Source organism: Nansenia antarctica (genome assembly GCF_963989245.1).
Source record: "Nansenia antarctica genome assembly, chromosome: 1".
NCBI classification, from domain to species: domain Eukaryota; kingdom Metazoa; phylum Chordata; class Actinopteri; order Argentiniformes; family Microstomatidae; genus Nansenia; species Nansenia antarctica.
In genome coordinates, this window is record NC_137674.1 from 24,504,877 (window position 1) to 24,530,873 (window position 25,997).

Sequence of the window (25,997 nt, forward strand, 5' to 3'; positions counted from 1 at the left end):
TCAACCAAAGTTAATATCACCAGCAAACATGGTGATTAAAAGGATGATGGCAAATCCAGTGAGCAGTCCTACATTCTGGATCAAGAAGAAGACCACCTTGCTGGTGTTAGTGTTCGCGTGTTCATTCATTATGTTGTTCATCTCTGGGAACTGAAACCAACACAGGACATCAGATTAGTTATATATATATATAAAATAAAATAAATTATAATAATCATTCCACTTGCATTGAGCAACAGGCTACATTATATACAGTATATATACATATATATATATATATATATATATATATAGAGAGAGAGAGAGAGAGAGAGAGAGAGAGAGAGAGAGAGAGATATACCGGTATATATATATATATATATATATATATATATATATATATAGAGAGAGAGAGAGAGAGAGAGAGAGAGAGAGAGAGAGATTTATAGAGATATATATATATATATATATATATAGAGAGAGAGAGAGAGAGAGAGAGAGAGAGAGAGAGAGAGAGAGAGAGAGAGAGAGAGAGAGAGAAAGAGAGAGACTGACATTCATCAGTCAGGGGATGGGAGTGAACTGTGCCTCTCCGGAGAGCGGCAGCTGTAATAATATAAACGGAATAGTAGTATAGCCTACTGTGAGGATGAACCTGACAACCGTTGTATCGCTGAATTGTTAGTTTCCTTCCTCCTCACCCATGGCCTCTCCCTACATAACTACACTTTTGACACATGCAACTGTTTTTCAACCCTTTAGTACTTTTCCAAGTACTGCTTACTGTCTGTCCCATGCATGCCTGTTTTACTTCCTGTGTCTGTCCGAATTTGCATACTGTATGTATTGCTAATTCTTTAATGCTGTGAGTGTGCTTTCTGCTGTGCTTAATGTTTGTTGATGTTTATGTGGATGTGTGACGCTGTCCCTTTTAACTCGATGCTGTGACTGTAAGTGGAGGAGGTGTGGAGATGTATGTATGTTTTTATGTGCTGGAAATGCTTGGATGTGTGCCGCTGTCTGTCGTGTGTGTTCTTTGTTTTTAACATGTAACCTGATTTCTTTTCAGCCCCTACCCCCCTACCCCCCAAGAGGCTTTTGTCTTTTGCCAGGCCGCCAATGCAAATAAGAATTAGTTCTTATTGGCCCTGCCTGGTTAAATAAAGGTTAAATAAATACAAAATACAAAATGAAATAAAATGACAGAGGAGTTCAGTTGTCAGATCATTGTTGTCACTCACCATGTCTGCCAAAGAAATGTAGAGGAACATGCCCCCAGCAATGGCAAAGATGGCGTTGGGAGCAAAGTTACTTCCAATCAGAATACCAAAAGCAAGACCAAGGTAGCAGGACATGGCTGACAGCAGGTTGAAGAAGATGGCTTGGGGTATACTCATCCCTGCGTTCAGCAGGATCACAAAGTCACCTGCAGAGGGAGGCAGAGAGCAACATTTTGGGAAATCGGCATGACTTTCATAACAGGGTGTATACAGGAATCTTGAGGTTAATTTGAAAGTGACAGTTGGATCTAAGTGACAGTTGACACTAGAACAGCCGTGTCTATGTTACCTACTCAGGGTCTATACAGGAATCTTGGGATGAATTTCAATACCTTTCTAATACTTTTTAAAGACCTTGTCAATATTTTTCCAGACCTCACCGCCACTTCGAGCTGTAACCGTTTACATCAGTGACACCTTTAACTTAACAGTTTTAGTTTGCAATAGACTAGACCACTATCATACAACAGAATTTCCGGTTCATCTTTGTTTTTTAATAAACCTAATACACTTTTACTAAAAGTTTTTAGGACTCAAACTCTTTGGACAGAGTCTAATTCAGAAAAATATCTACAAAATTCAAGACCTCATAAAATCGTGATAAGACTTTTTAATACTTATTAAGGGTCTTGATTTTCCCAACATTTATTTATCAACTTTTAATACTTTTCAAGACACCGCGGATACCCTGCATAAGCAAAAAGTAAAAAATATATTGCATTTAAACTAAAACAGGTCAGGCTACTCAACAACGGATGACTTAAGACAGAACCTCAGTCAGAAAGGTTCATTTCAAATAAATGCAAATTACTCCTTCACCCAAGCAATTGCTACATAACACCTGTATATTTTAGATGAGCTAATAATTTATGGTGCGTTCAAGTGCTCCTCAGAAAACTCTGAGCTTCCCAGTTGGTGACTTTGGTAAAGTCGTAAATATGACATTAGTGCATTCAAGTGTTTATGATGTCAGAACAACTCTTCAATCAATGAGATTGCAGCTAGCAACTTTCTAATGTTGACGTGGACATACGAAGAAAGCCTCTACTTTTGGTGATCCTTATTGCGTTCTATAGACATCTGGGGAAATACTTTCTCATTCAACCAATAACCATGTTATGGACTGCACTTATATAGCGCCTTATTCCAAAGCGCTTTACAACGGCCTCTCATTCACCTCAGCTACCACGCAAGGTGCCGGCCCGCTCATTAGGAGCAATTTGGGGTTCTGTGTCTTGCCCAAGGACACCTGGACATGTTGTCAGCCGGGGATCGAACCTCTGATCTGCCGACCTTTTTATCATTAGACAGCAGCTCTACCTCCTGCGCCACAGCCGCCCCATGTTATCAAACTATTACTGACCATCGACTGTCGAAATTGGTGTTTTAGCAGCAGCCATTTCTCCACGGATAAGGTGAAAAGTTACAGGATACTTCTACCCCAAGTTTCCTACTTAGATCTCTGACTAAAGCCTGGTACACATATAAGGATTTTCAAAATCTTAACAGATTTTTTATCTGAGAGAGACCCCACACATGAAGAAAAAAAATCATGGATTGAACAGTTTTGATCGTATTGTGTGTGGTGTGCTCTGATATACGACCACATGCATAAAGATCTGTCCTCCGACAGTCTGGAGTCTCGTCCCCCAAGCCAGAAATCTCGCGTGATCAGGGTAGTAGTACCCTGACTGACCTGTAGAGGCAGCCATGTGTAACAGGAGAAATAAAGTGCAGAAGAACGAAAAGAAGAAGACACGTCAGTCAGCTCGCTTCTTGATTGGCTGCATTCCATTCCACGTCACAATCGGACTCGGGTGTTGTCAATTTCGCCCACACACATGAAGATTTGTAGTCGTAAATATTGAACACGTTTAATATTTACGATCGTCGGCCCCGACCATTTTCCTAGCAGATTGTCGGGAGAAACGGACTCTCAACACACCTCACACCACAGGATAATCTTGTAGGATAATCTTTAGAGCCATCCGATAATCGGGCGTTTGCTGTCCTTGGTCGGAAGGGGGAAAATCAGGCCAAAATCAGCCAGATTATCTTTATGTGTGTACCCGGCTTTAGAGACTCGTTCAAGTGCTTATTTCCTGGTATTTAGACAAATCTGACATGACTTCTTGAATGCACCGTTAGTTCAGCAGAGCTCCTCCCTCACCTAGCTCGTGGGGGAACTCCTCACACACGATGGCGATGGAGGTACTGAACCCTGTGAGAAGAGACACTGTGAACGAGGTGCCGATAGCCAGGCCGTCGATGAAGTTGTGCAGCGCATCGCTCAGTGTGATCATCCAGGCCACCGTCTTTATGTTGGCGATGCGTTGTCCCCGGAGCCAGTGGCACATCTCATTTGGCACATGCACCTCCTACAAGGACAACCACACAGATATGGGAGAGTGGGTTAACACTAGAAGAGCCGTGAGGGGTCACGGTGACCCCTGTGAGTAAAGAAAAATGTATATCGTTGCACTCGATCAAATTTCAGCACCCTCCTTTCATGACTTTTCCTAGATATGTGCGTTCTACCACCCAGTATCCTTACATTTTCAAAATCACTCCAGGGTAAGATAGTGTAAAGCTGTTTTGCAGTTTTTCTGTGTAGGAGGGCAGGCCAAAAAAGAAGTGCTCTCTAGTGATCTCTGTATGTAATGTAATGGAAATTTAACCATACGGTCCTCAGGTGAGACAGGAAAACCAACAAGATGGTACACAGTATTTACTCGTTAATAAGGTTTAATCAAAATAGTTTGCAAAGTATTGACTTCTTCTACAACAGTACACAACAGAAGTGTCATGAGAGCTGTCTTGGCAAGAAGCCCTGAATTCCGGCTCTCACGACCATCTTATACTCGACCAGATGCACAAGGTCAGCCGGCCCTCCTTCGAGGGTGGCGTGATTTACAGACAATGAGCTGGTGTGTACCTTATCTCTCTCAGTACTAGCAGATTTCCACACTATCTTGTCAAGTGGCAGATTTAACCCGGCCTACCCGGCAGAATGAGCACATTCTGTACTGAGAAGTAAGGTGGTAAATTGCGAACACAATGTCCAAACTTGCATTCATGTAGAACTCCAGAGCAGTTAGATCAGTTAACATACTGTTAACCTTTTAGTCTATGACGTTAGTACAGGAACAAATCAACTTAGGATATACTGATTATACACAGGAATAACAGGAAGACACGTTAGAGCATTTTTAGCCATTACAGTAAATAGCAGATTTACATTCTAAAAAGGGGGTCTATTTGACCCCCAAGGCGGCTCTACTAGTAGGTAAAATAGGTACGGCTGTTGTCGTGTTAAGGACAGCCTGGAAGGGACAACTGGAAAACAAATAATAAGAAGAAAATAATAAAAAACAACCCGATGGCCCTCCGAGAGGCGGGATGGAAGAAGGGCCAATTCAAACAGATTTCTCGGTAACGACTGGAACGGACATAGACAAAGATTCTTGGATTATGAGAAGATGCAGGTGTGAGTGGGAAAAGGTGACCACCTTCCGAGGTCTACGGATCCACCAGGGAAGGAAAAAGTGTGAAGAGGGAGGCCATCAGCAGCAACATTGCACTGCAACCGCAGGTCAGACAAGAGGAACCCAAAGCCAGGTGGCAAACCACAGTGCTGAGGGATCCAACGCTGCTGAGGAAAGGCAGGCGGAGGACACAGGAGGGCCCTCGGTGGACCCCAATGCCTCTGAGGGGGGCACCGCTGAAGACACACACAGAACACAAAGCAACCCCAACAGCCAGGGGCAAAGCCGGAGAACAGAGAGGAGAGAACCTGGAAGGAGGCAGCTGGTCAAATGGCCAAAGGCAAACGAGGTTGCAGTCTGGCAGAAGCTGGACAAGGACCTCAGTCTCATCCTGGATCATTCACTGCGTGGCCAGGTGGAAACCAAGCTGAACTGCATTGGAGACATCATGTATGATGAATGCAGAGGCAGATTTGGAGTGATGGCTGAAAAGCGGAGATCAGGCCCAATGCAGAAGGGGAGAAGGGAGAGAGAGATTGAGCAGTTGGTGAAGAGGCGGCGTCAACTCCGAAAGCAGTGGAGGAAGGCAAGTAGAGAGGAGAAGGAGGGCCTGAAGCCACTGTGGGAGGAGGTGAAGGTAAACCTTGCCAGCCTGCGAAGGGCGGAGCGCATTCGCAAACGCAGAAGGCGGAAGGAGAAAGAGAGGAGTAACTTCTTCAAAAATCCCTTCAAGCATGCGAGACAGCTGCTAGAGGACAAGAGAAGCGGGAAGCTGGAGATTACTAGACCGGAGCTAGAGAATCACATCAGGGAGCAATACAGTGACCCAGCAAAGTCAACTCCGCTGGGATCCCCTGGATATGTTCCCCGCCCAGCTCCCTCAGCTTTCCTGTTTAATGCTGCTCTCCCCAAACTCAGTGAAGTAGCAGACGTGGTCCGGAAGGCAAGAGCAGCCTCAGCCCCAGGCCCCAACGGGATACCATACAAGCTGTACAAGTACTGCCCAGGAGTCCTGAGACACCTGTGGAACCTGTTGAGAGTGGCTTGGAAGAACCAAGTCATCCCTTCAGAGTGGCAAAGAGCTGTCACAGTTTTCATCCCGAAGGAGCAGAACTCCACTACCATCAGCCAGTTTAGGAGTATCGCTCTCCTCAATGTTGAAGGGAAGATCTTCTTTTCCATCTTGGCTAAGAGGTTGACCAGCTACCTCACAAGTAACGGGTACATCGACACCAGCTGCCAGAAGGCGGGTGTGCCAGGCTTCCCAGGGTGTGTGGAACACTCTGCAGTAATATGGGAGCAGATCCAAAGGGCGAGAAGAGAGAGAGGTGACCTGCATGTCGTGTGGCTGGACCTCGCCAACGCATACGGGTCTGTCCCCCACCAACTCATCGAGTTTGCCTTGGATTTCTTCTACATCCCAGTCTGCATTAAAGCCCTGGTAGCCAAGTACTTTGAAGACCTCCAGATGTGCTGCACCCATCAGGACTTCACAACAGGCTGGCAACAGTTGGAAGTAGGCATTGCCATGGGATGCTCAATCTCTCCCATCCTGTTTGTTGCAGCCTTCGAGATCATCCTCATAGGGGCCAGGAAGATGGTCGGAGGAGTGAAACTGCCCTCAGGTGAAAGGCTACCAGCAGTGAGAGGCTATATGGACGACATCACCACCATTCTCCAGACAGCAGCGTGTACAACAAGACTGCTGAAGAGGATAGACGAGCTTGTGAGCTGGGCGAGGATGAAGATCAAACCCCCCAAATCACGCAGTCTGTCTATCAGGAAAGGAGTCAGAAGCGACAACACCATCTTTGTCGCAGGTGGTGAGGACATCCCATTGCTGGCAAATCAACCCGTCCGCAGCCTGGGTCGAACCTACACAGCAGAGCTTTCTGACAGGCAGATGGGGGAGACGGTGAGGAAGCAGCTCGCAGATGGCCTGGCCAGGATCAACCAGAGCCAGCTCCCCGGAAAGTACAAAGTATGGTGTTACCAGTTCATACTGTACCAAAGGGTGATGTGGCCTCTGAAGATGAGCGAAATCCCCTCCTCAGTGGTAAGCAAGATGGACGGGCTGGCAAACTCGTTCATCAGGAAGTGGCTGGGACTGCCAAGATGCCTCTCAGACGTGTGCCTCTTTGGTAGGAACACGCTTCAACTGCCACTGCGATCCATCAGCTCTGGATACAAGCAAGAGAAGGCTCGATTGGTGCTAGAGCTGAGGGAATCCACTGACCAGCTGGTGAGAGCAGCGGGCACCCAGATAAGAACTGGAAGGAAGTGGAAAGCCCAAGAGGAGGTTGATTTGGCAATCGGCCAGCTGAAGCACCGCGAGGTGGTCGGCAGAGTCCAGGAGGGTAGAGCAGGCCTTGGAAGGGGCGAGACTCCCTTGTTCTGGTCAAAGGCTTCCAAAGAAGATCGAAGAGCCATGGTGGTGGCAGAAGTGGCAAGAACTGAGCAGGAACGCCTTAACATAAAGGCGGTGTCCCAGGGCCAGCAAGGACGCTGGACGTCATGGGAAGGTCTCACAAACAGGCCCATGTCATGGTCTGACCTGTGGAAGATCCCCCAAGCTAGGCTCAGCTTCCTGATCAGAGCAACATATGACACCTTGCCTTGGCCCCGAAACCTCCACCAATGGTTTTCTGCCGAAGAGACCTGCCCCCTTTGCAACACCATCAATGCGAGCCTCCAGCACATCTTGACAGGCTGCAAGACAGCGCTGTCCCAAGGCCGCTACACATGGCGACACGACCTGGTGCTGAAAAAGTTGGCAGAGGTGGCAGAGTCATGCAGACAGGAGGCAAACAGCAGACCTTCCGCTCCAGACAGACATCCCATCCAGTTTGCAAGGGCTGGAGAGAGAGTCAAACCCGCCCGTCAGATAGGGCTTACACACCGGCAGTTCCGAACGCCGGTTCGCGTTCGCGTGCCGAAACCTCCGAACGTTGGCGCTGTCTGGCGAACGATACACTGGTATGAACGCGGGCTCGTTCGCCAGACAGCGCCAACGTTCGGAGGTTTCGGCACGCGAACGCGAACCGGCGTTCGGAACTGCCGGTGTGAAAGAGGCCAGAGAGATACAGCAAGACTCCTCGCACCGGGTAGTGAGTGGACCATGAGGGTCGACCTGGGGAGACAGCTCCAGTTCCCCAGGGAGATTGTGGAAACATCGCTCCGACCAGACCTGGTCATGTGGTCAAAGGCTTGCAAGACAGTCCTTCTGGTCGAACTCACTGTCCCTTGGGAGGGTGGTTTGGAGGCAGCCAACGAGCGGAAGCGAGCCAAGTATGCAGATCTGGCGGCAGAGTGCAGGGAGGCTGGCTGGAAAGCCGTTACGTGCCCTGTGGAAGTGGGGTGTAGGGGCTTCGTAGGTTCCTCAGCTGCTCGCCTACTCCGTGACATAGGATGCACAGGAGCAAGGCATCGGAAAGTCATGAAAGAGCTGGCTGAGGAGGCGGAGAAAGGCAGCTTCTGGCTGTGGCTAAGAAGGAAGCATAAGGGTTGGGGGACGAACAACACCTAGGGCATCAGCAGGGGGTGGCAGGGTGAGATCCCTGCCATCGCTCCGCCACCAGGAGATGTACTGGGGTTAAAGGAGCGAAACGTCAATGACTGGTGGTCCCCAGCTGATGACCCAGTTAGGCCCACATAGGTGTTCAGTGAGGTGTCACAGCACACCTGTGCTAAAGGCACTGTTGGAGGTGCGTCAGGCAGCAATGCCCAGCAGGAGTACCATCACCTGTATCATGATTTGTCAGACTATAATATAATCATACAATCTACAGTCTATTCAGTCTAGTCTAACACGCATTTCAGCCTATAACATAAAATAAAATGTTATATTTTTTAACCTGACAACAGGAAGCAAAACATTAAATTGCCTTCTGTGTAATGTGGCTAGGGTGGTTAGCTACAGCTGTTGTGCCTTCTGCTGTGACAAACCATCTCATTATTAGCTTGAAAGAACAGGGAGTCTTTGTGTACTAGTGAAGCAATGCAGTGTTTACAACGGGGGAGGGATCTGGGGCCCTATAGCCATTCCTCAGCCCAGTGTGACAGCATCCTGGCTATTTGTTTAGTACCTTTTATCTCCAACAAAACCATACTCCTCCACGTGACAGAGAGAAATCATAGTTAAACATTAACATCATTTCTCTAATAATCTCATGTCACTGATAACAGGTCAATAAATAACTCTAAGTTAATACACACTGAGTTGAGTTTCTTTGACTTGTAACAAATTAATTTAAAATCTTCAATCTTAATTGTTTACTATTATATTACTTCAGATAAGTTCACTATATTTAGCTGTTTTGGTGTGACAGCCACAGACAGGCAAGGTTGTTATTCATTAAGACACCAAACTGTCATTAGATGTCTTGACAGATGCAGCAATGATGCATGAATATTTTCCATCATTAATTTAGCAATGATACTGGGTGCTTCATATCAGTGGGAATGGGAACTGGGCTCTTCTGAAACAATCATATACAGTATGACCATGGCCGTAGCTATGAGGCCACCTTGGTAATTATATATATAGCTCTATATAAACATTTTAGAAAAATAACAAACAAAACAGCGTTGTATAACTGTATAATCAGGAGTTGAAAACGTCTGTTCTTTCCAGTGTCGGCAGAATATGCTAGATTTATTTGTAAAAAAAAAAAGAAAAGAAAAAAAAGAAGAAGAAACCAGAGAAAAAGTAATCTAGTGGATAGTGAGTTGGACTGGTGATCGGAAGGTTGTGAGTTCAAATCCCGCCTGAAACCACACCACCACTAGTGTGCCCTTGAGTAAGGCACTTAGCCCTCAGTTACTCCAGGGGGAATGTCCATGTAATTCGTAATTGTAAATCGCTTTGGATTAAAAGCGTCTGCTAAATGGCAAAATTATAAAAAATTAAAAACATAGAGCAGATCAGACAGAAGCACAGAGATCAGGAGTAGAGAGAGGAGGAGAACAGACAGAAGAACAGAGAGGAGAACAGAGAATCATTTTGGTATGAATTTTGTTCGTCCAGAAATGCAGACTAACTAGGGTTAGGGTTAATAAATAGGCTAGGCATCATAGACAAAGTCCACCATGTGTAAGCTAGACAGACGTTTCCCCTGCTCATTACTGTGCACAAATGTATTGTATGTATGTATGTATGTATGTATGTATGTATGTACGTACGTACAGTACTTAGGCCTCAAGAGCGCTTCGGCAGTCACCTAGAAATCTCCCGGCAGGGCACGCTTTGAGAGCACAACATTTTTTTGCATTCCTATTCGGTTGTTAAGTCTGACGTCAAACGTGACGTTTAGCAATTTCCGGGTCCAAATAAAAAATTCCCTGCACCAGAGTACCAGTGTACTACAGCGGTAGAATGACAGTTCAATCGTTTTTTAGACTGGGATCTATTCATACAAGGGACGCAGCACTTTCCCGTTTTTCCCATATTTGTCAGCGTCTTTGAGCCTCGGAAAAGCGCTATACAAATATAATGAATTATTATTATTACTGAGGCATTTCGAAGAGAGCGCCTCAGCCAACGTTGGACCCGGAAACACGTCACGACTTAACAACCGAATTATGGACCTCACTCATTTCGAAACCCTGGCTACGGCTCTGAGTATGACTGATATGATAGCTAATTAATACCTCAGAGGGAGGGGGAAGGGAGGGGGGAGGTGTAGGATTGGGTCTGGTCTTGTCTGCGCTGACAGTGCTGATGTTGGTCAAGGTGATAGATTCTTTTTTCTCCATCAGATCTCCGTTGTGAAGCGAGTTCTCCTGCGGCTGCTCAGTTGAGGGGGAGAAGTGGCTGTGTCCATGCTGGAGACAGAACAATAACAGTAAAAAAACAACAACACATCACTCCTTCTAGAACACAGTCATCTTCACACAGCACAACAGAGAACTTAGAACTCCAAAAATTGCCCAGTGTATGGAAAGAAAGAAAACTAGAGAGCCAGGCACACTGAGACCGTGCACGGTTGAAGAACAGATTCATAACAATCACACAGGTCTAACACACAAAAAAATGCAGATCTATCACAAAAGCGTACATACATATCGCACATTTTACTCTGAATCTCCCATTAAAACTGAAGTTATAATTCATAATACTGTGGCCTGGGGTTGTTCAGTGGTCTAGTACCGCGGTCGACAGTGCACACATATGCCCATGATCGGCATGGGTTTGAATCCGGCCCATGCCCTGCTGACATGCCCTCTCTCTCCCTTCTTCTCCTTACTTTCCTGTCTGTCTTCACTGTATCTGTCCAATAAAAATAGAAAAATCTAAATATGAGTGGGATTGCCCCACTCAGAGAAAATAACATAATAATTCATAATACTTTGTCAGTTGACCTTTTAAAAGGCAGATCTTACCCCATGCTCTGTTTTCAGTACAATCTTCAATACTTTCTCTGTGAAGTATAGGAGATAGAATCCACCGAATATTCCAATCGCTTTCAGGATATAGTTATCCGATCTGGGATCAAAACCGAGGGCCTGTTGATTTCAGGGAAATAGCAAAATAGCAGTAGTAAAAATATTGTATCGATACTTCGTGACGTAAGAATTATAAGGTTCTATCTCCATTTTTGGTAAAAGTTTAGTTTTTTTACATAATCTGATCCATTAGGTGTTTATTAATGTCTGTGTGGTGTTATTTTTAAAATGTTGAAATTTTTGAGTTAGTATCTAATAAAATACAATAAAATGCATTCCATCTCACAAAACATAATGGAATCATTGGAATGTAAAAACTTTGACGCTCAATATCTCTGAACTACCCTAAACAGAGATAGAACCTTATAATTCTAAGCTCACGTCTTGTCAAAATAAGCCATGAATGCTTGGAAGTGATTGAATCCATCCTGTAACCCCTTTTCCCCATTCAATCATTTTACATTTACTAGACATAGCAGATGCCTTTATCCAAAGCGGCGAAGTAAGTGAATCATCTATAAATCATCATCATAAGAAAAACAAATCTTTGCTAGGACCAGCGGCCATTGGCAGTCACAATGCTAGAAGGGAGATTTTCTTTTTTTATTTAAATTCTTTTGCCCAAATTTTCAATCCACAAATACATTATACAGTGCTCCCCATCCTGACATCCTGTCGTACCTCAGGTATGAGCTGAAGTACAGCATTGGAGAAGAGTGTCCCAATAGCCAGGCCAATAAAATAAGTCAGCACTTTGGGGAAGTATGGTTTCTTGGTGAAGGGAATCAGCAGGAGACCAAGCAAAGCGGCCAGGTTTATAACTGTGACAGCCAAGAACCCATATCCCCATACTGAGAAAGAGACAACAACACACACTGTCACTGCACAGCAAGAAACAAAACAATCACAATGTAAAGATGTTCAACATGATGCTCTTCGACAGAGCAACAGTTAAATAACACTTAAATATTGGGCTTGCCTTTTTTTTTGTTCACTCCGCCATTACTGGAATGTGTCATTGAAACCTTTGCTGTGTGTGTGGCTACTCAGAACCCGTGGATTCGAGTGTGTCACCCCTCTCTCAGCAACTCAGATAATCATCTCATACCTTCCATGCTGTGCCCCTTTCCACAGGACTATAATGAGGCCTTGTTACAGAGCAGAGCCTTAGATTGAAAATATAACTGAGATACAGAAAAGGTCATTACTTTAGATAAGCCCTAAAGCCTCTGTATGCACCTGCTATGCTAGCTATGCTTGGTGAGAGCATCTGTATGTAATGTTCAGGGTTCCTACAAGTTTCAACAAGTCAAATTTACGACCTTTTTAGACCTTTTTAAGACCTCTTTGAATATAATTTTAGACCTATTCGCGACACCATATAGCTTTTTGTCATCCTCGAGGTGATGAAATTAGGGATTTCACTGACATACAGACAAAAAAGGAAGCAAATTGGCATTTTTTGGGGTTCCAGCTCGATTCATTTCTGCGTAAATAGATGTGGTCGGACTGATTTCCTTGCAGGATCTCACCTAGCACCTCGATTTTAGATCGAATAACTGACATTTGGGGCCTTTTTAGGCCTTATACATTGGATTGCTGGATTTTAGACTTTAAGGCTTTTTAAGACCAGTACGGGAACCCTGAATGTTGTTCCCTTATGGCGCTTTTCCACTATACGGCCCGGCTCGGCTCGGCTCAGCTCAGCTCGCTTCGGCACGCTTTTGAACAGTTCTGGGTATGTAAACATGTAACGTTAGATATATAACGGAGCGATGTATTTCTACGGAAAGGCTGACTGACGCGGGGCTCATACAATCTCCGCGTTCGTTATAGATACGCTTGCAGCAGCGGGTGAACTCCCGGTTCATTGAGTTTACGGTTAAAAGCATATCTTCTCGGGGTGTCAGCGTGGTGGTTCAGGGCTCAAAATGACCGTATACCGATGGTGAAGTTAGCAAAGGAGTATTGTGATTGTACCACCTTCATAGCCGGTGTTATTCACGGGCAAAGACGGTGCCCTTTGCGGGTTAATAACTGTGATTTACCGTGGGTTAGGATAACAATTCAAACGTGTCCGGATAGGGGAGAGGACAGGGAATCCAAAACTATTTGAATGGTGTCGATACTACACTCCTATCACGGTCGACACAGCGCGGAGCGAATTCCCTGGTAAAACTATTCTTTCCCCCCGCTGTCAACAGGAGTTTAAACCAGCAGGCGCGGTGCTGCGAGCAGCAGCGGGTGAACTCCTGGTTCATTGAGTTTACGGTTAAAAGCATAACTTCTCAGGGTGTCAGCGCGGTGGTTAAAGGGCTCAAAATGACCGTATACCGATGGTGAAGTTAGCAAAGGAGTATTGTGTTTGTACCACCTTCATAGCCGGTGTCTTTATTAATAAGCTATTACAGAAACTGTAGTGACGTTTTCCAAGAGCGAATGTGGTATTTAAAGATGGCGGTTAGCGAAGAAATCTATGAACATGGGATGACGATTTCCATTGACCAATCAACGGTGTGCAGCGTCACACGCAGCCTGGCAAAAAGGTTCCGGGTCTCAAAAAGGTTCCTGCCCTCGAAGGGTAGCTAAAGAAGCGTGCCGTACCGCGCTGTGCTGATCCAGGCCGCTCAATGGAAAAGCGCCAAAGAACAGGGCTGACCCGGGTCGACCCGGGCTGGCACGATAGTGGAAAAGCGCCATTATTGTGCAGAGGAGGGTGGTGAACAGGGCATCTGTGACTGTGATTTAACTCACCATGGCTTTCAATAGGCTTCTGGGAAACTGGGGGAGTATAGGGGCAGGAGGGCAGCACCACCTGAGTCAATAAGGCTGGACAGATCCTCTCCAGATGTTCCACTGTCAGCTGACTGTCATTGTTGAACCCATAGTGGGACAAGATCTGCCCCACAGAGTGACACTGTTAAGGCAATAAATGAGTTGTTATTATTATACAACAGTTAGATCCGACCGAGTAATTTGATTGGACAAGAGGCATTCCATGAGTGCTGATATACAGTATAACAGCACTGGGACTTTTAACTATATGTATCTTAACTCCGAAATGACCGTTAATACAAAGTAGGCTAGCCTGCAGATGTTTGTGTTCAGGTTACTAGGCAACAGTCCAGTTGCGGAACTATTTTTTGTTGACGGAGCCAAAATAAATGATTAAATAAACAAACAAATAATAATCTGTTATCACATATTACTGTTAACTAATAAATTGCGCTGATATTCAGTATAACAGCACTCCCTCTCGTGTGATATTGCTTAAGTATCTTGTAAAGGGGACTCAAGTAACAGAAACAGAATTACTTTGTTGTATAATACATTCATCTATTACATCGGGCCTTTATGATCTCAAAATTACATTTTAGTAATCTACTATTTGAATGATGAACAAAATAAAAACAGTTGTCAATTGCATTGATGTTTCATCCTGTTAAATTATAATAACAATTAACAAATTAGTTCAGGACAATCTGTAGAAAATACCTTTGATGAAAAGTTGACTTTACACAACATACCGTACAATTTACAAGTGGATTATCCTCATTAAGTATTAATGCAGATCTTCTGGCTGCAATTAATAGCAGAAAGTTTTCAAGGTTTTCTGTTGATATAGAATTATTTACACCATAAAACTGCAATATATTTTCTAGAAATCCGTTTCCTTCCTTTTCGATCACTTGTACGGAATTCGCTTTTGAAATCAAAAGGATCGCGCATATAACCAAATATGTAATATTATACATTGTACTTGGCGGGGTGTGAACGGGGTCGCGCTCTTCAAAGTTGTCGCTTGCGTTGCGTTACAGGGCAAAAGCGAGACTGTTAACGGTCTGTTTCATTAGTATAAAATACAGTAAAATGTGAAAACAAGGTGTTTATCCGTCAACTGCTTTGTTTCCTCCTTGCCGGTGTTCCATCACAACAAAATCAGTGACTGCAACAACTGATAAATATCCCACTTCACTTTCCACTCCCCCGTCCTGCGACGTTCACTGCAGAAGATTAGGGCTTTCACTTAAGCAATAATCACACGAGAGGGAGTGTGTTATACTGGATATCAGCACGGCTGTGATTCGGTCGTAGGTACGAGGCCGCAGAGCGATTTATTACTTAACAGTAATAAGCGACAACAGATTATGATTTGTTTGTTTATTTAATCATAAAAAGAAACAAAAAATAGTTACACAACTGAACTTCAAATGGACTGTTGCCTAGTAACCTGAACACAAACATGTAGTCTAATTAACGGTCATTTAGTAGAACATCTGTGCAGCGGAGTGATACATATAGTTAAAAGTCCCAGTGCTGTTATACTGTATATCAGCGGTCATGGAATGCCTCTTGTCCAATCAAATTACTTGGTCGGAACTAACTATTGTATAAATTAGTATAAAATTCAGTAAAATGTGAAAACAAGGTGTTTATCCGCCAACTGCTTTGTTTCCTCCTTGCCACAACAAAACAAAATCAGTGACTGCAATAACTGATAAATCCCACTTCAACTTCCTGCGAAGTTCACTGCAGAAGATTAGGGTTATCACTACAGATTAGAAACCGAACCAAGCGGTTCAAAGATCACCTAGGTCTGGAGACAGGGGGAGGAAAATATGGAGGTGACCACATGGTCGTAGTCTTTTTTCAATGGTTTCTTTGTGAGAGTCACTTTGAATTAACTCCAGCTATATGTAGGGGAGAGGGATGGTGACTTGAGTCCCTGAAGAACAAGACAAACACGTGGCATGCCACGCAAGGTAGCCTACATATGACTATAGTAGAGAAAGGACTAGTATTTTACTCACATTTTGTCTGAACAGTGTCTAAAACAACTGAACAATTTAGTCTAGGGTTTCAGCACTGGTGGACTCAAGGGGGGGGGACAGGGACAGGGGGGGCGACCGCCCCTCCTGGTGCCCCCACGGTTGAAAAACGTCTCGCTTAAGTGCCCTTTTGAGTGGCAAAAATTAGAGGATGTGCCCTATTGGTGCCCCTCCAATGGTCTAAACTTGACCATGTGCCCCCACATTTGAAAAACGTCGCACTAAAGTGCCCTTTTGAGTGGCAAAATTAGAGGATGTGCCCTATTGGCTGCCCTTCCAATGGTCTAAACTTGACCATGTGCACTGATGGGGTCCCATGTTGTGCAGTAGGTGCCCTTTTTTTTTCCACCACTGGGTTTTGGTAATGTCCTCCTACTGCCTCCTTGTGGATACTATAGCCTAGCGCACGTGCATGTTAATACATCTGTTAAGGCAGTACTAATGGCAGTCATATAAGAACACTTTCTTTATTATCTAAAATGGGATAGAAAAATCAAAACAAACATTCAAATTACTCAAACATACTATTTCACATACTTTTCCATTGGCACAATTGTATTATAGGCCCCACATCCAAGCATGGTGTGACATCCATACCTGGCTGCGATTCTGGTGTGTTCTCATCTGTATCCTTACACATCTGAGACACAGAGAGATGATAAGCATTACAGAAAACAATTGACCATAGTCAGCAACGCAAGTCAGATAATCAGTCAGTGCTTCAAATGAAGGGGTCTATTCGGTTGTTAGGTCGTGACGTGTTTCCCGGGTCCAACGTTGGCTGAGGCGCTCTCTTCTAAATATGAGTGGGATTGCCCCACTCAGAGAAAATAACATAAAAATTCATAATACTTTGTCAATTGACCTTTTAAAAGGCAGATCTTACCCCATGCTCTGTTTTCAGTACAATCTTCAATACTTTCTCTGTGAAGTATAGGAGATAGAATCCACCGAATATTCCTCAGTAATAATAATAAAAACCTCAGTAATAATAATAATTCATTATATTTGTATAGCGCTTTTCCGAGGCTCCAAGACGCTGACAAATATGGGAAAAACGGGAAAGTGCTGTGTCCCTTGTTGTATGAATAGATCAGAGTCTAAAAAAACGATTGAACTGTCATTCTACCGCTTTAGTACACTGGTACTCTGGTGCTTTAGTACACTGGTACTCTGGTGCTTTAGTACACTGGTACTCTGGTGCGGGGAATTTCTGGTTTGGACCCGGAAATTGCTAAACGTCACGTTTGACGTCAGACTTAACAACCGAATAGTTCAGTCCAGTACCAAAGCGGCACACCTCCATCAGGGTGGGTAGTGCATATTAACATGATTCTTCTAGATGCTTCTGGATGCGGGCTCAGTGCACATCTCTCAAGGAGGTGACGATAAGGGAACGGGATAACTCCTGGACGCTGGTTGGACGTCCAGGGTAGAAACGAACTGTTCTGTTCCTAGTGACCATGAGGAAGCCGTTTGAGTCAAAGCGTCCTGGGACGTTCCCCATGTCAAGCCAGACGAAAGGTGCGATTATAGAGGACTGGAGGGTGACAACAAACCCCATCTCGTCCTGCTGGACCTTGGCCTAAGAGAGGAAGAGAGAAGGTTTAAGGTTTTTTAGGTTCACATTAATCCTAAAGAGAGACAGGGAGATGAAACAGAAGAGCATCATCTATACAATCAAAACCTTAGCAGAGTCTCTCCTGGTGGTGCATCTCCAGGGTTCCTACAAGTTTCAACAAGTCAAATTTAAGACCTTTTTTAGACCTCTTTGAATAGAATTTTTGACCTATTTGCAGCACCATATGATAGCTTTTTGTCATCCTCGAGGTGATGAAATTAGGGATTTCACTGCCATACAGACAAACAAGGAAGCAAATTGGCATTTTTGGGGTTCCAGCTTGATTCATTACCATGTAAATAGATGTGGTCGGACTGATTTCCTTGCAGGATCTCGTTTTTAAGACCTAGCACCTAATTTTTAGACTGAACAACTGACATTTGAGACCTTTTTTAATCCTTATGAATTTGATTGCTGGATTTTTAGACTTTAGGGCTTTTTAAGACCAGCACGGGATACCCTGATCTCTTACTGTGATGTTGGGTCTCTGCATTCCTTGAGCCTCCTTGGGTGAGCTCAGGAAGAAGTGGTTCCTGGGACCCTGCTGGCCACTCTTGTCTTCAAGATGAAAGGTGAGAACGCAGGTGAGACGGGTGCAACTGCCACATCCAGCCAACAGGGCGGAGATGAGCTGTGTGTGGACGACCTCAGCACTCCCCCCTCTCACCAGAGTCAGCCCAGACACCAGAGTACACACAGGCTCCAGCCTACTCCACTCATACACTGACATCTGAGAATAAGATCAAACAAACAGTCAACGTTGTGTCTTGAATGTGCAGGTTATCATGTTAATGACATACAGCTATTGGATGAGTTGAACATAATGAGGTTACACCTTAACTGCTCCTCCTGAGACATCTACTGCCCCCCAGCACTGCGTCTCCTGAGACACCCGCTTTTCCCCTTTACTGTGTCCCCTATTACTTCTACTGCCCCCCTTGTACTGTCTCTCTGTTCTCCAGTGTCTATATGTATAAAATATATTGGCAGTCTCCTTCCTCTTCCTGCTACGACTGGTGGATTGATGATTCACTTGCTTAGTCAAATGTATTGATTGTAAGTCGCTTTGGAATAAGGCGTCTGCTAAATGGCAAAAATGTAAATGTAATGACGAGAGACGACATACCACAGCCCTGAGGTTGAGATCGTGGCTCAGGTCAGACACGGCGTAGATGAGCAGAGAACCCTCGTCCTCGAAGCCCACAGGCAGCACAGGGGCGAAGAAGTCTTGAGCGAAATAATGTAGCATCTTCCATTTCCCACCAAACTCTGGAAACAAAAAAAGAGGTATTATTCCAAATGCATTTTGTCCCATTTTTTCCAACAAGAGAGACAAAACATGAATATATATACTTGTGTCAACGTGATACATACCAATAGATGACCAGGAGGGGCCCTGCCAGATGTCGTTCAGCTGCCAGTAGAGAGCACCCATGGTATGACCTTTACCCTCCAGAATCTCACTCTGACTGCGGCGATAGAACTCAGTCTGAGTCTTAACACACTGGGCCTGCATAACCTGTTACAACATGACACAGAGAACCCAAGGTTTTTGTTTTCGGGCCCAATCCCGTTTCCCTTTTCTACCCCTCGTGATGTTAGAATTATAAGGTTCGATCTCCATTTTTGTCAAGAGTTCTTTACATAATCTGATCCATTAGGTGTTTATTAATGCCTGTGGTGTTATTTTTTTAAATGTTGACATTTTTGAGTTAGTAATTCATAAAATACAAAGGTTCCATCTCACAAAACATAATGGAATGTAAAAACTTTGACGCTCAATATCTCTGAACTACCCTAAACGGAGATAGAACCTTATAATTGGGTGGTACATCCACATGGATGGAGGCAGACTGAAAGGACACACATTCACTGCCTATTTCATAAATGTTCTCCATATAACAACGTCGATCATTGATCGGCAACGACACTATATAATTGTTTGCCTGACTGGCCATCGGATTTGAGATCCTAATATCTAAAAAGCGATACAGTTTTCTTATTTTATCGGATTAAAGTAGCAAAGACCACAAAATTCCATTGACTACCAGTCAAACGTCTACACGTCTAGCACCCAACAGGGGACGTGATCGTTCTGATGACAGGGAGATGACGTGTAACTGCTCTGGAGACAGACTGAAAGGACACACATTGCCTATTTCATTACTTTTCTCCATATAACGACGTCGATCATTGATCGGAAACCACACTATATAATAGTTTGCCTAACTGGCCATCGGATTCGGGCATCTAATATCTAAAAAGCAATACTGTTTTCTTATTTTATCGGATTAAAGTAGCAAAGACCAGAAATTCCCATTGACCGCCAGTCAAACTACACTTCTATCACCCAAAAAGGGGCGTAATCATTCTGATGACAGGGAGATGACGCGCAATTGCTCTTAGAATCGGTGCTCTATTATTCTACCTAGCCCAGAGTCCCCGGATGAGTGCCTCTAAAACTGAATTGTATTTTGAGAAAAACTGAATTGTATTTTGAGAACTGAATTGTATTTTGAGAACAACTGAATTGTATTTTGAGAAACTGAATTTGAAAACGGAATTAAAATAATGAAAACTGAATTGAATACAATTCAGATCTGTCATATACAATTCAATGTGTGCTCATATTCAATTCAATCTGACAATTCAATTTCTGATGGCACTAAAATAGCTCCATAGGGGAAATGCGACATGGAAATAGGTCAAAATGCACGACTATCATGCACAAATTAGCCTAGCGTTAGATTGATAACTTTACATTAAATATGTCTACCATCATCTGCTGTCAAACGCTACAGGTAAGAATTTATTTCAAAATAAACAGTACTGAACAGACTGTACATCTTGTTCTAATAGACCCCCTCTTTAGAATTTAAATCTGCTACTTACACACAATGATCACTAGGGGGCGCTTCTTGTAAATTAGCCTGCCTCCTACACAGACAAACTGCAATAGCTTTATACTAGCTTTTCCTGATGTGATTTTGAAAATGTACGGATACTGGGTGGTAGAACGCACATATCTAGGAGAAGTCATGAAAGGAGTGCAAAGGTATAAAAAAAAAATACTCACAGGGTCACTTTGACCCCCACCATGGCTGTTCTAGTGTTAAAGAGGCTGCGTGTGCAGTTTACCTGTGTAAGGTACAGAGTGTCTTTGTAGCGTTTCAATGGATCAGAGGAGTCCGGCAAGTGGAAGTGTAGACCAGCCTGCTGTAGCATTTGCTTGTTACCATTCTCGTGGTGTTGACGGTGGGAGGAGAAGTTGCTCCAGTAGCTCCAGTCTTCTGCCACCGAGACCTGTGAGCACGGAGAAACGACCAGTCGTGAGCTTAGAATGATAAGGTTCTATCTCCGTTTAGGGTAGTTCAGAGATATTGAGCGTCAACGTTTTTACATTCCATTATGTTTTGTGAGATGGAACCTTTGTATTTTATGAATTACTAACTAAAAAATGTAAACATTTTAAAAATGTAAACACCACACAGGCATTAATAAACACCTAATGGATCATATTATGTAAAAAACTCAATTTTGACAAAAATGGAGATAGAACCTTATAATTCTAACGTCACGCAGTCTCAGCCCTACATCCATGTCCATACAGACAAGAGAGAAGAAGACACGAGGACTCGCCCTGGGTAAGTCAAACTAACAGAGCCCTGTAGTCTGATATGCTTCAATAAATGGTAAACGGATTGCACTTATGTAGCGCCTTTATCCAAAGTGCTTTACAACGGCCTCTCATTCACCCATTCACACACACATTCACACACCAATGGCTGCAAGCTACCAGCCGGCCCCGCTCACTGGGAGCAATTTGGGGTTCAGTGTCTTGCCCAAGGACACTTTGTAGACATGTGGCCAGCCGGGACTCGAACCGCCAATCTGCCGACCTTGCGATCATTTGACGCCGGCTCTACCTCCTGCCGCCACAGCCGCCTACAGCCACCAACATACCTTCTGTAGGGTGGAGAAGGAGGGCCAGGACTGGAAGCCGTATTCTGAGGCGAAGCGGGTACGGGGAAAGTTCCTCCAGTCCCAGCAGTCTTGGGTGTAACTGTAGAAGTGGGTGTCCCCAAAGTGAGGGTCATAGGGGTCACTGGCTACCCATCCCTCCTGCTCCGACTCAGCCCCATTTGTGGGACTAGAGACGAGGAACGGGCGACTCCTGTCTTCCTGAAGAGGAGAGGAGGGCCGTTATCATCATAACAAACAAAGACTATTTTTCCATGTCGTGACATTAGAATTATAAGGTTCTATCTCCATTTTTGTCAAAATTTTGTTTTTTACATAATCTGATCCATTAGGTGTTTATTAATGCCTGTGTGGTGTTATTTTTAAAATGTTAAAATGTTTTAGTTAGAAATTAATAAAATACAAAGGTTCCATCTCACAGAACATAATGGAATGTAAAAACGTTGATGCTCAATATCTCTGAACTACCCTAAACGGAGATAGAACCTTATCATTCTAAGCTCACGATGTGTTATTATTATACTACCTAGTGCTTTATTACATGACTCTCACATAAAAAGGATCAGCTATTTGGTCACTCACCTCCTGAACGATTGCCCTAATGTTGTCCACGTACAGAGTCACATAGTCTTTGTGGTACTTAGGTCGCTGAGATGTAGGAATGCCGAACCAATCTGTTGCCAAAGCCGCCTCGTTCTCGTTGTTCCCACTCCACACGATGATGGAGGGGTGAGACTTCAAACGTCTCACCTTGTTGACAAAACAGGAAAGAGCTCTGGTTATATATCGTACCTGTTGTAACTTTATAGGTTACATGATTGAATAATATGTTGCATGATTGATTGACAGTTAAAAGAGATTGATTGAGGTGTTGCATAGTTGATTGACAGTTAGGTGTTCTTATTTATCGCTAAGGTTCTACAAGTTAAGGTTCTAGAATGCCTTGTATGCAAGACGTCATATAAGTTGACAGTTTGTTTTTGAGAAACGTGAATTGCACATTGAATAGAAAGTGGTTTATCCAATAGCTCGTTTTATAGAAAGTGATCAGAAGTGTATCACTGGGTGCCCCGCGGTGGCGCAGCGGTCTAAGCATTAGCCTCTAGTGCAAGCTGCCCACAGGGGACTGGGATCGAATCCCGGTCTCGCCAGATCCGGATATGGCTCGGGCCCACAGGGAGCAGCATATTGAGCGGCCGCTCCCAAGGGGGGTATAGGACTATTTCCGGACAAGGATCCGTCGCGCAACACCGCCCCCGGGGTGCCGGAATAACGGTGTTGGGCTCGAGGAGCCAGACAGCTAGTCTGCCTGGCTATCTCCTCTGAGGCTGCCGGCCACGGGGTCGTGCGGCGGATCCTACGCAATAGGCAGGGGATAATTGGATACTAGGTTGGGTGCAATTGGATACCAAATTGGGTGAAAAAGGGATAAAATCTGATTTTATTTTATTTTTAAAAAAGAAGTGTATCACTGCAGATTGTATATAAAGAACCTTTCGCTTGATATCACCAGTCCTAGCCTTTACCTTTCAGAAGGTAAAAATACTACAGTACCAAACATTGAGAGGAAGGCACGCCAATTACTGCATGTAGCTCACCTGTTGGGTTACCTCCTCCCTCACTGTCTGGATAAAGCCCTGCTCCGTACGGTATAACGCACAGGCAAACATGAAGTCCTGCCAAACCTAAGGAAAGCCATTCAAGTCGTTTTTTCAAGTACTTTTCCATATTTCACAGTTCCGTATATCACAGTTACATGCTAACTCCCCCCCTGTCGATATACCCCCCTGTGAATAGGCCATATAGTGTATATAAGTATATAAGTTCACATAATAGATACATTCTCAGATGTCTACCGATCACTTGTCCCCCTATTTTTATTTATATCCCCCCCCTATTTATGTCTCATTCTTGTTTTTTTTATTATCTTTGGACTGTGTTTGTTTGTTAGCACCTAGGGTTTGCATTTGAATTTCGTTGTACCTGTTACAATGAAAATAAAGATCATAAATTCATTCATATGAATCCAATGAATTACATAATGTAATATACGATTCAGATTTGTCCATTATATTTAGCCAACATCCCAACAGAGGCCAGACAAATATACGTTTTTAAGTTTGGCAAAGACGAAAGTTACCATGATCCCCATTTCATCACACATCCGATAGAATTCGTCGTCCTCATAGACTCCGCCCCCCCATACTCGGAGAGCATTCATATTGGCATCCACAGCAGACTTCAGCAAATTCCATAGGCTTGAATTACACAGGACAGACGGCAGTAAAGCATAATGTACAGGTTATGAGACAACTTCCTGGAAATCTATCAATTTACAATGTGGCATTTATATGTGGCACAATGTTAGAATAGTAATATATAGGGATGTCCCGATCCGACTTTTTCACTACCGATACCGATACCGATACCTGGGCTTCGGGTATCTGCGATACCGATACCGATCCGATATTTGTATAATTTTTTTGACCCCTGAATAATAACAAATACCTCCCCAGTATATAGTCCACACCAACAACAGTTAAATTAAAGACTGCCAGCCTTTATTAAAGCAACAAATGCGACGTGTTGTGGATTGGAACTACGGATCATAAGCTTTCAAATGATGTGTCATACATTGAAATCCGAAAAAATATGAAGTTAGAGTCATTTGAATGTTGTTAGACGTCAGGCACATATAGGGTTAACCTCTTTGTAATGAAACCGGAAGCACACAGCGCTACGAACTATGAGAGCTGTATCCATTATGCGCATTTTAAGCGCATATAGGACTCGCGTGAAGCATTTCTGCGACACGCGTTTCTGTTCACTGTTTTCATTCCCTCATCGCTTATACACATAAGTTTGACTGCGCATGACAGTAGTTCAGCAGTCTCTTAGTCGCACTGGTGCGATTGAATGTATTTCCAAGTCGCACAGAAATATATTCACTCGCAAATGCGACCAAAACAGTCGCACTATCGAGCCCTGGTCATGCACGTGACCACTGGCTACTACTGTTGTTGTCACTTGAGTGACACACCAGATCGAGAGCGCGGATTGGAGCCTTTTTTTTCTGGTGCGATCCGCGATCCAGCATTCAGGTCCAATATCGCGGCGATATCCGATATCAGTATCGGATCGGGACATCCCTAGTAATATAGTAATCATAATGGCTTCTTGTCAAGTCCCGCATCACCTACAAAATCCTCCTCCTCACCTACAAATCCCTCCACGCCTGCGCCCCCCAGTACCTCACTGACCTTCTCTGTCAACACACCCCTTCTCGGAACCTGCGGTCCTCAGACATGGGTCTGCTCTGCACCCCCCGCACCAACCTACGGACCTTCGGGGGCAGAGCTTTCAGTGTGGCAGCTCCCACCCACTGGAACTCTCTCCCCACAGCGATCCGCAACGCCCTCACCCTGGATACCTTTAAATCAGCCCTCAAAACCCACCTGTTCTCTAAGGCCTTTGGCCACTAGTCTAGTTTGTCACTCTCGCTGTCTTTGTTTTCTTTGCTTTGTTTTTCTGTTCTGTCTGTCTGAATGTCTGTCTATGAAATCTGTTAAGCGTCCTTGGGTCTGAGAAAGGCGCTATACAAATCCAAGATATTATTATTATTATTATTATTATTATTATTATTAGAAATCCAATGATTTGGAAAAAACGGTGTCTGTGGAGGGCACGAGGCATCATTGAAGACACCTCTCACCCCCCATATCACTCAGGACTTCAACCTGGCTGTTTGGCACACTGTACATTTACCCTAACTGTACATATTGTATTGATATCCATTGCCCTCGTTCTGTACATATCATACTGCATATATCTTTACTGTACATATCTTCTCTCCTGTCTGTATATATCACACTGTACATATCTGTCAAATACTTTTATGGCTTTTGCACTATGCACAGATCGATCTATGCCCAGATTTCTGTTTTGCACAGATTGCATTTTGTTGTCTTTGTACTTGTACAAATACAGAGCCATGACGTCATGGAACCTACTACCAACACAAACTATAAACAAGTAAACGTATGTTCAAAAAGCAGATAAGGAAACACCTGGGCACAGCAAACTTGTGACACTAGAGGGTGATGTGTAGTACCGTAGATGGAAATGTGTAGTCCTCTCTAACATGGTTGTAGTTTGTTCTATTTTTATGTAACTAGAGATTTAAGTGTTTTATATTATGCCAAATGTAAAAGTGTATATAACGTATGATATATTTTAATGTTTGATATTTGTAATTTAAGTATGTTTTATATGTTAAATGTTATTTGTAATGTATGTTTTAAATGTGGACCCCACTAAAAGTAGCTCATGCCTATGGGTATAGCTAACGGGGATCCTTCCAATAAATAAATAAATGACA

The 25,997-nt window shown here is 43.9% G+C and overlaps 2 protein-coding genes across 2 annotated transcripts in view; both read right to left on the reverse strand.

Annotated features, from left to right (window-relative positions):
* Positions 1–16,657, reverse strand: LOC308167736 (metal cation symporter ZIP8-like; the record flags this gene model as incomplete). The annotated part of the gene is made up of 9 exons (XM_080542214.1): positions 1–150; positions 1,221–1,405; positions 3,430–3,637; positions 10,457–10,567; positions 11,126–11,248; positions 11,870–12,039; positions 13,943–14,105; positions 14,716–14,891; positions 16,615–16,657. 9 exons carry the CDS (start codon positions 16,655–16,657, stop codon positions 1–3), a joined length of 1,329 nt encoding a protein of 442 aa, XP_080398340.1.
* manba (mannosidase, beta A, lysosomal) overlaps positions 16,648–25,997 on the reverse strand; it is a gene marked incomplete at its 5' end in the record, with an annotated part of 13,419 nt that continues 4,069 nt past the window's right edge. Inside the window, 10 exons of the mRNA XM_080542322.1 lie at positions 16,648–16,657; positions 17,318–17,602; positions 18,111–18,368; positions 18,765–18,907; positions 19,013–19,157; positions 20,777–20,941; positions 21,602–21,820; positions 22,202–22,369; positions 23,218–23,304; positions 23,760–23,877. Coding sequence (XP_080398448.1) covers positions 17,378–17,602; positions 18,111–18,368; positions 18,765–18,907; positions 19,013–19,157; positions 20,777–20,941; positions 21,602–21,820; positions 22,202–22,369; positions 23,218–23,304; positions 23,760–23,877 — 1,528 coding nt within the window. The 3' untranslated portion in view covers positions 16,648–16,657; positions 17,318–17,377. The remainder of the gene's footprint in view (positions 16,658–17,317; positions 17,603–18,110; positions 18,369–18,764; positions 18,908–19,012; positions 19,158–20,776; positions 20,942–21,601; positions 21,821–22,201; positions 22,370–23,217; positions 23,305–23,759; positions 23,878–25,997) is intronic.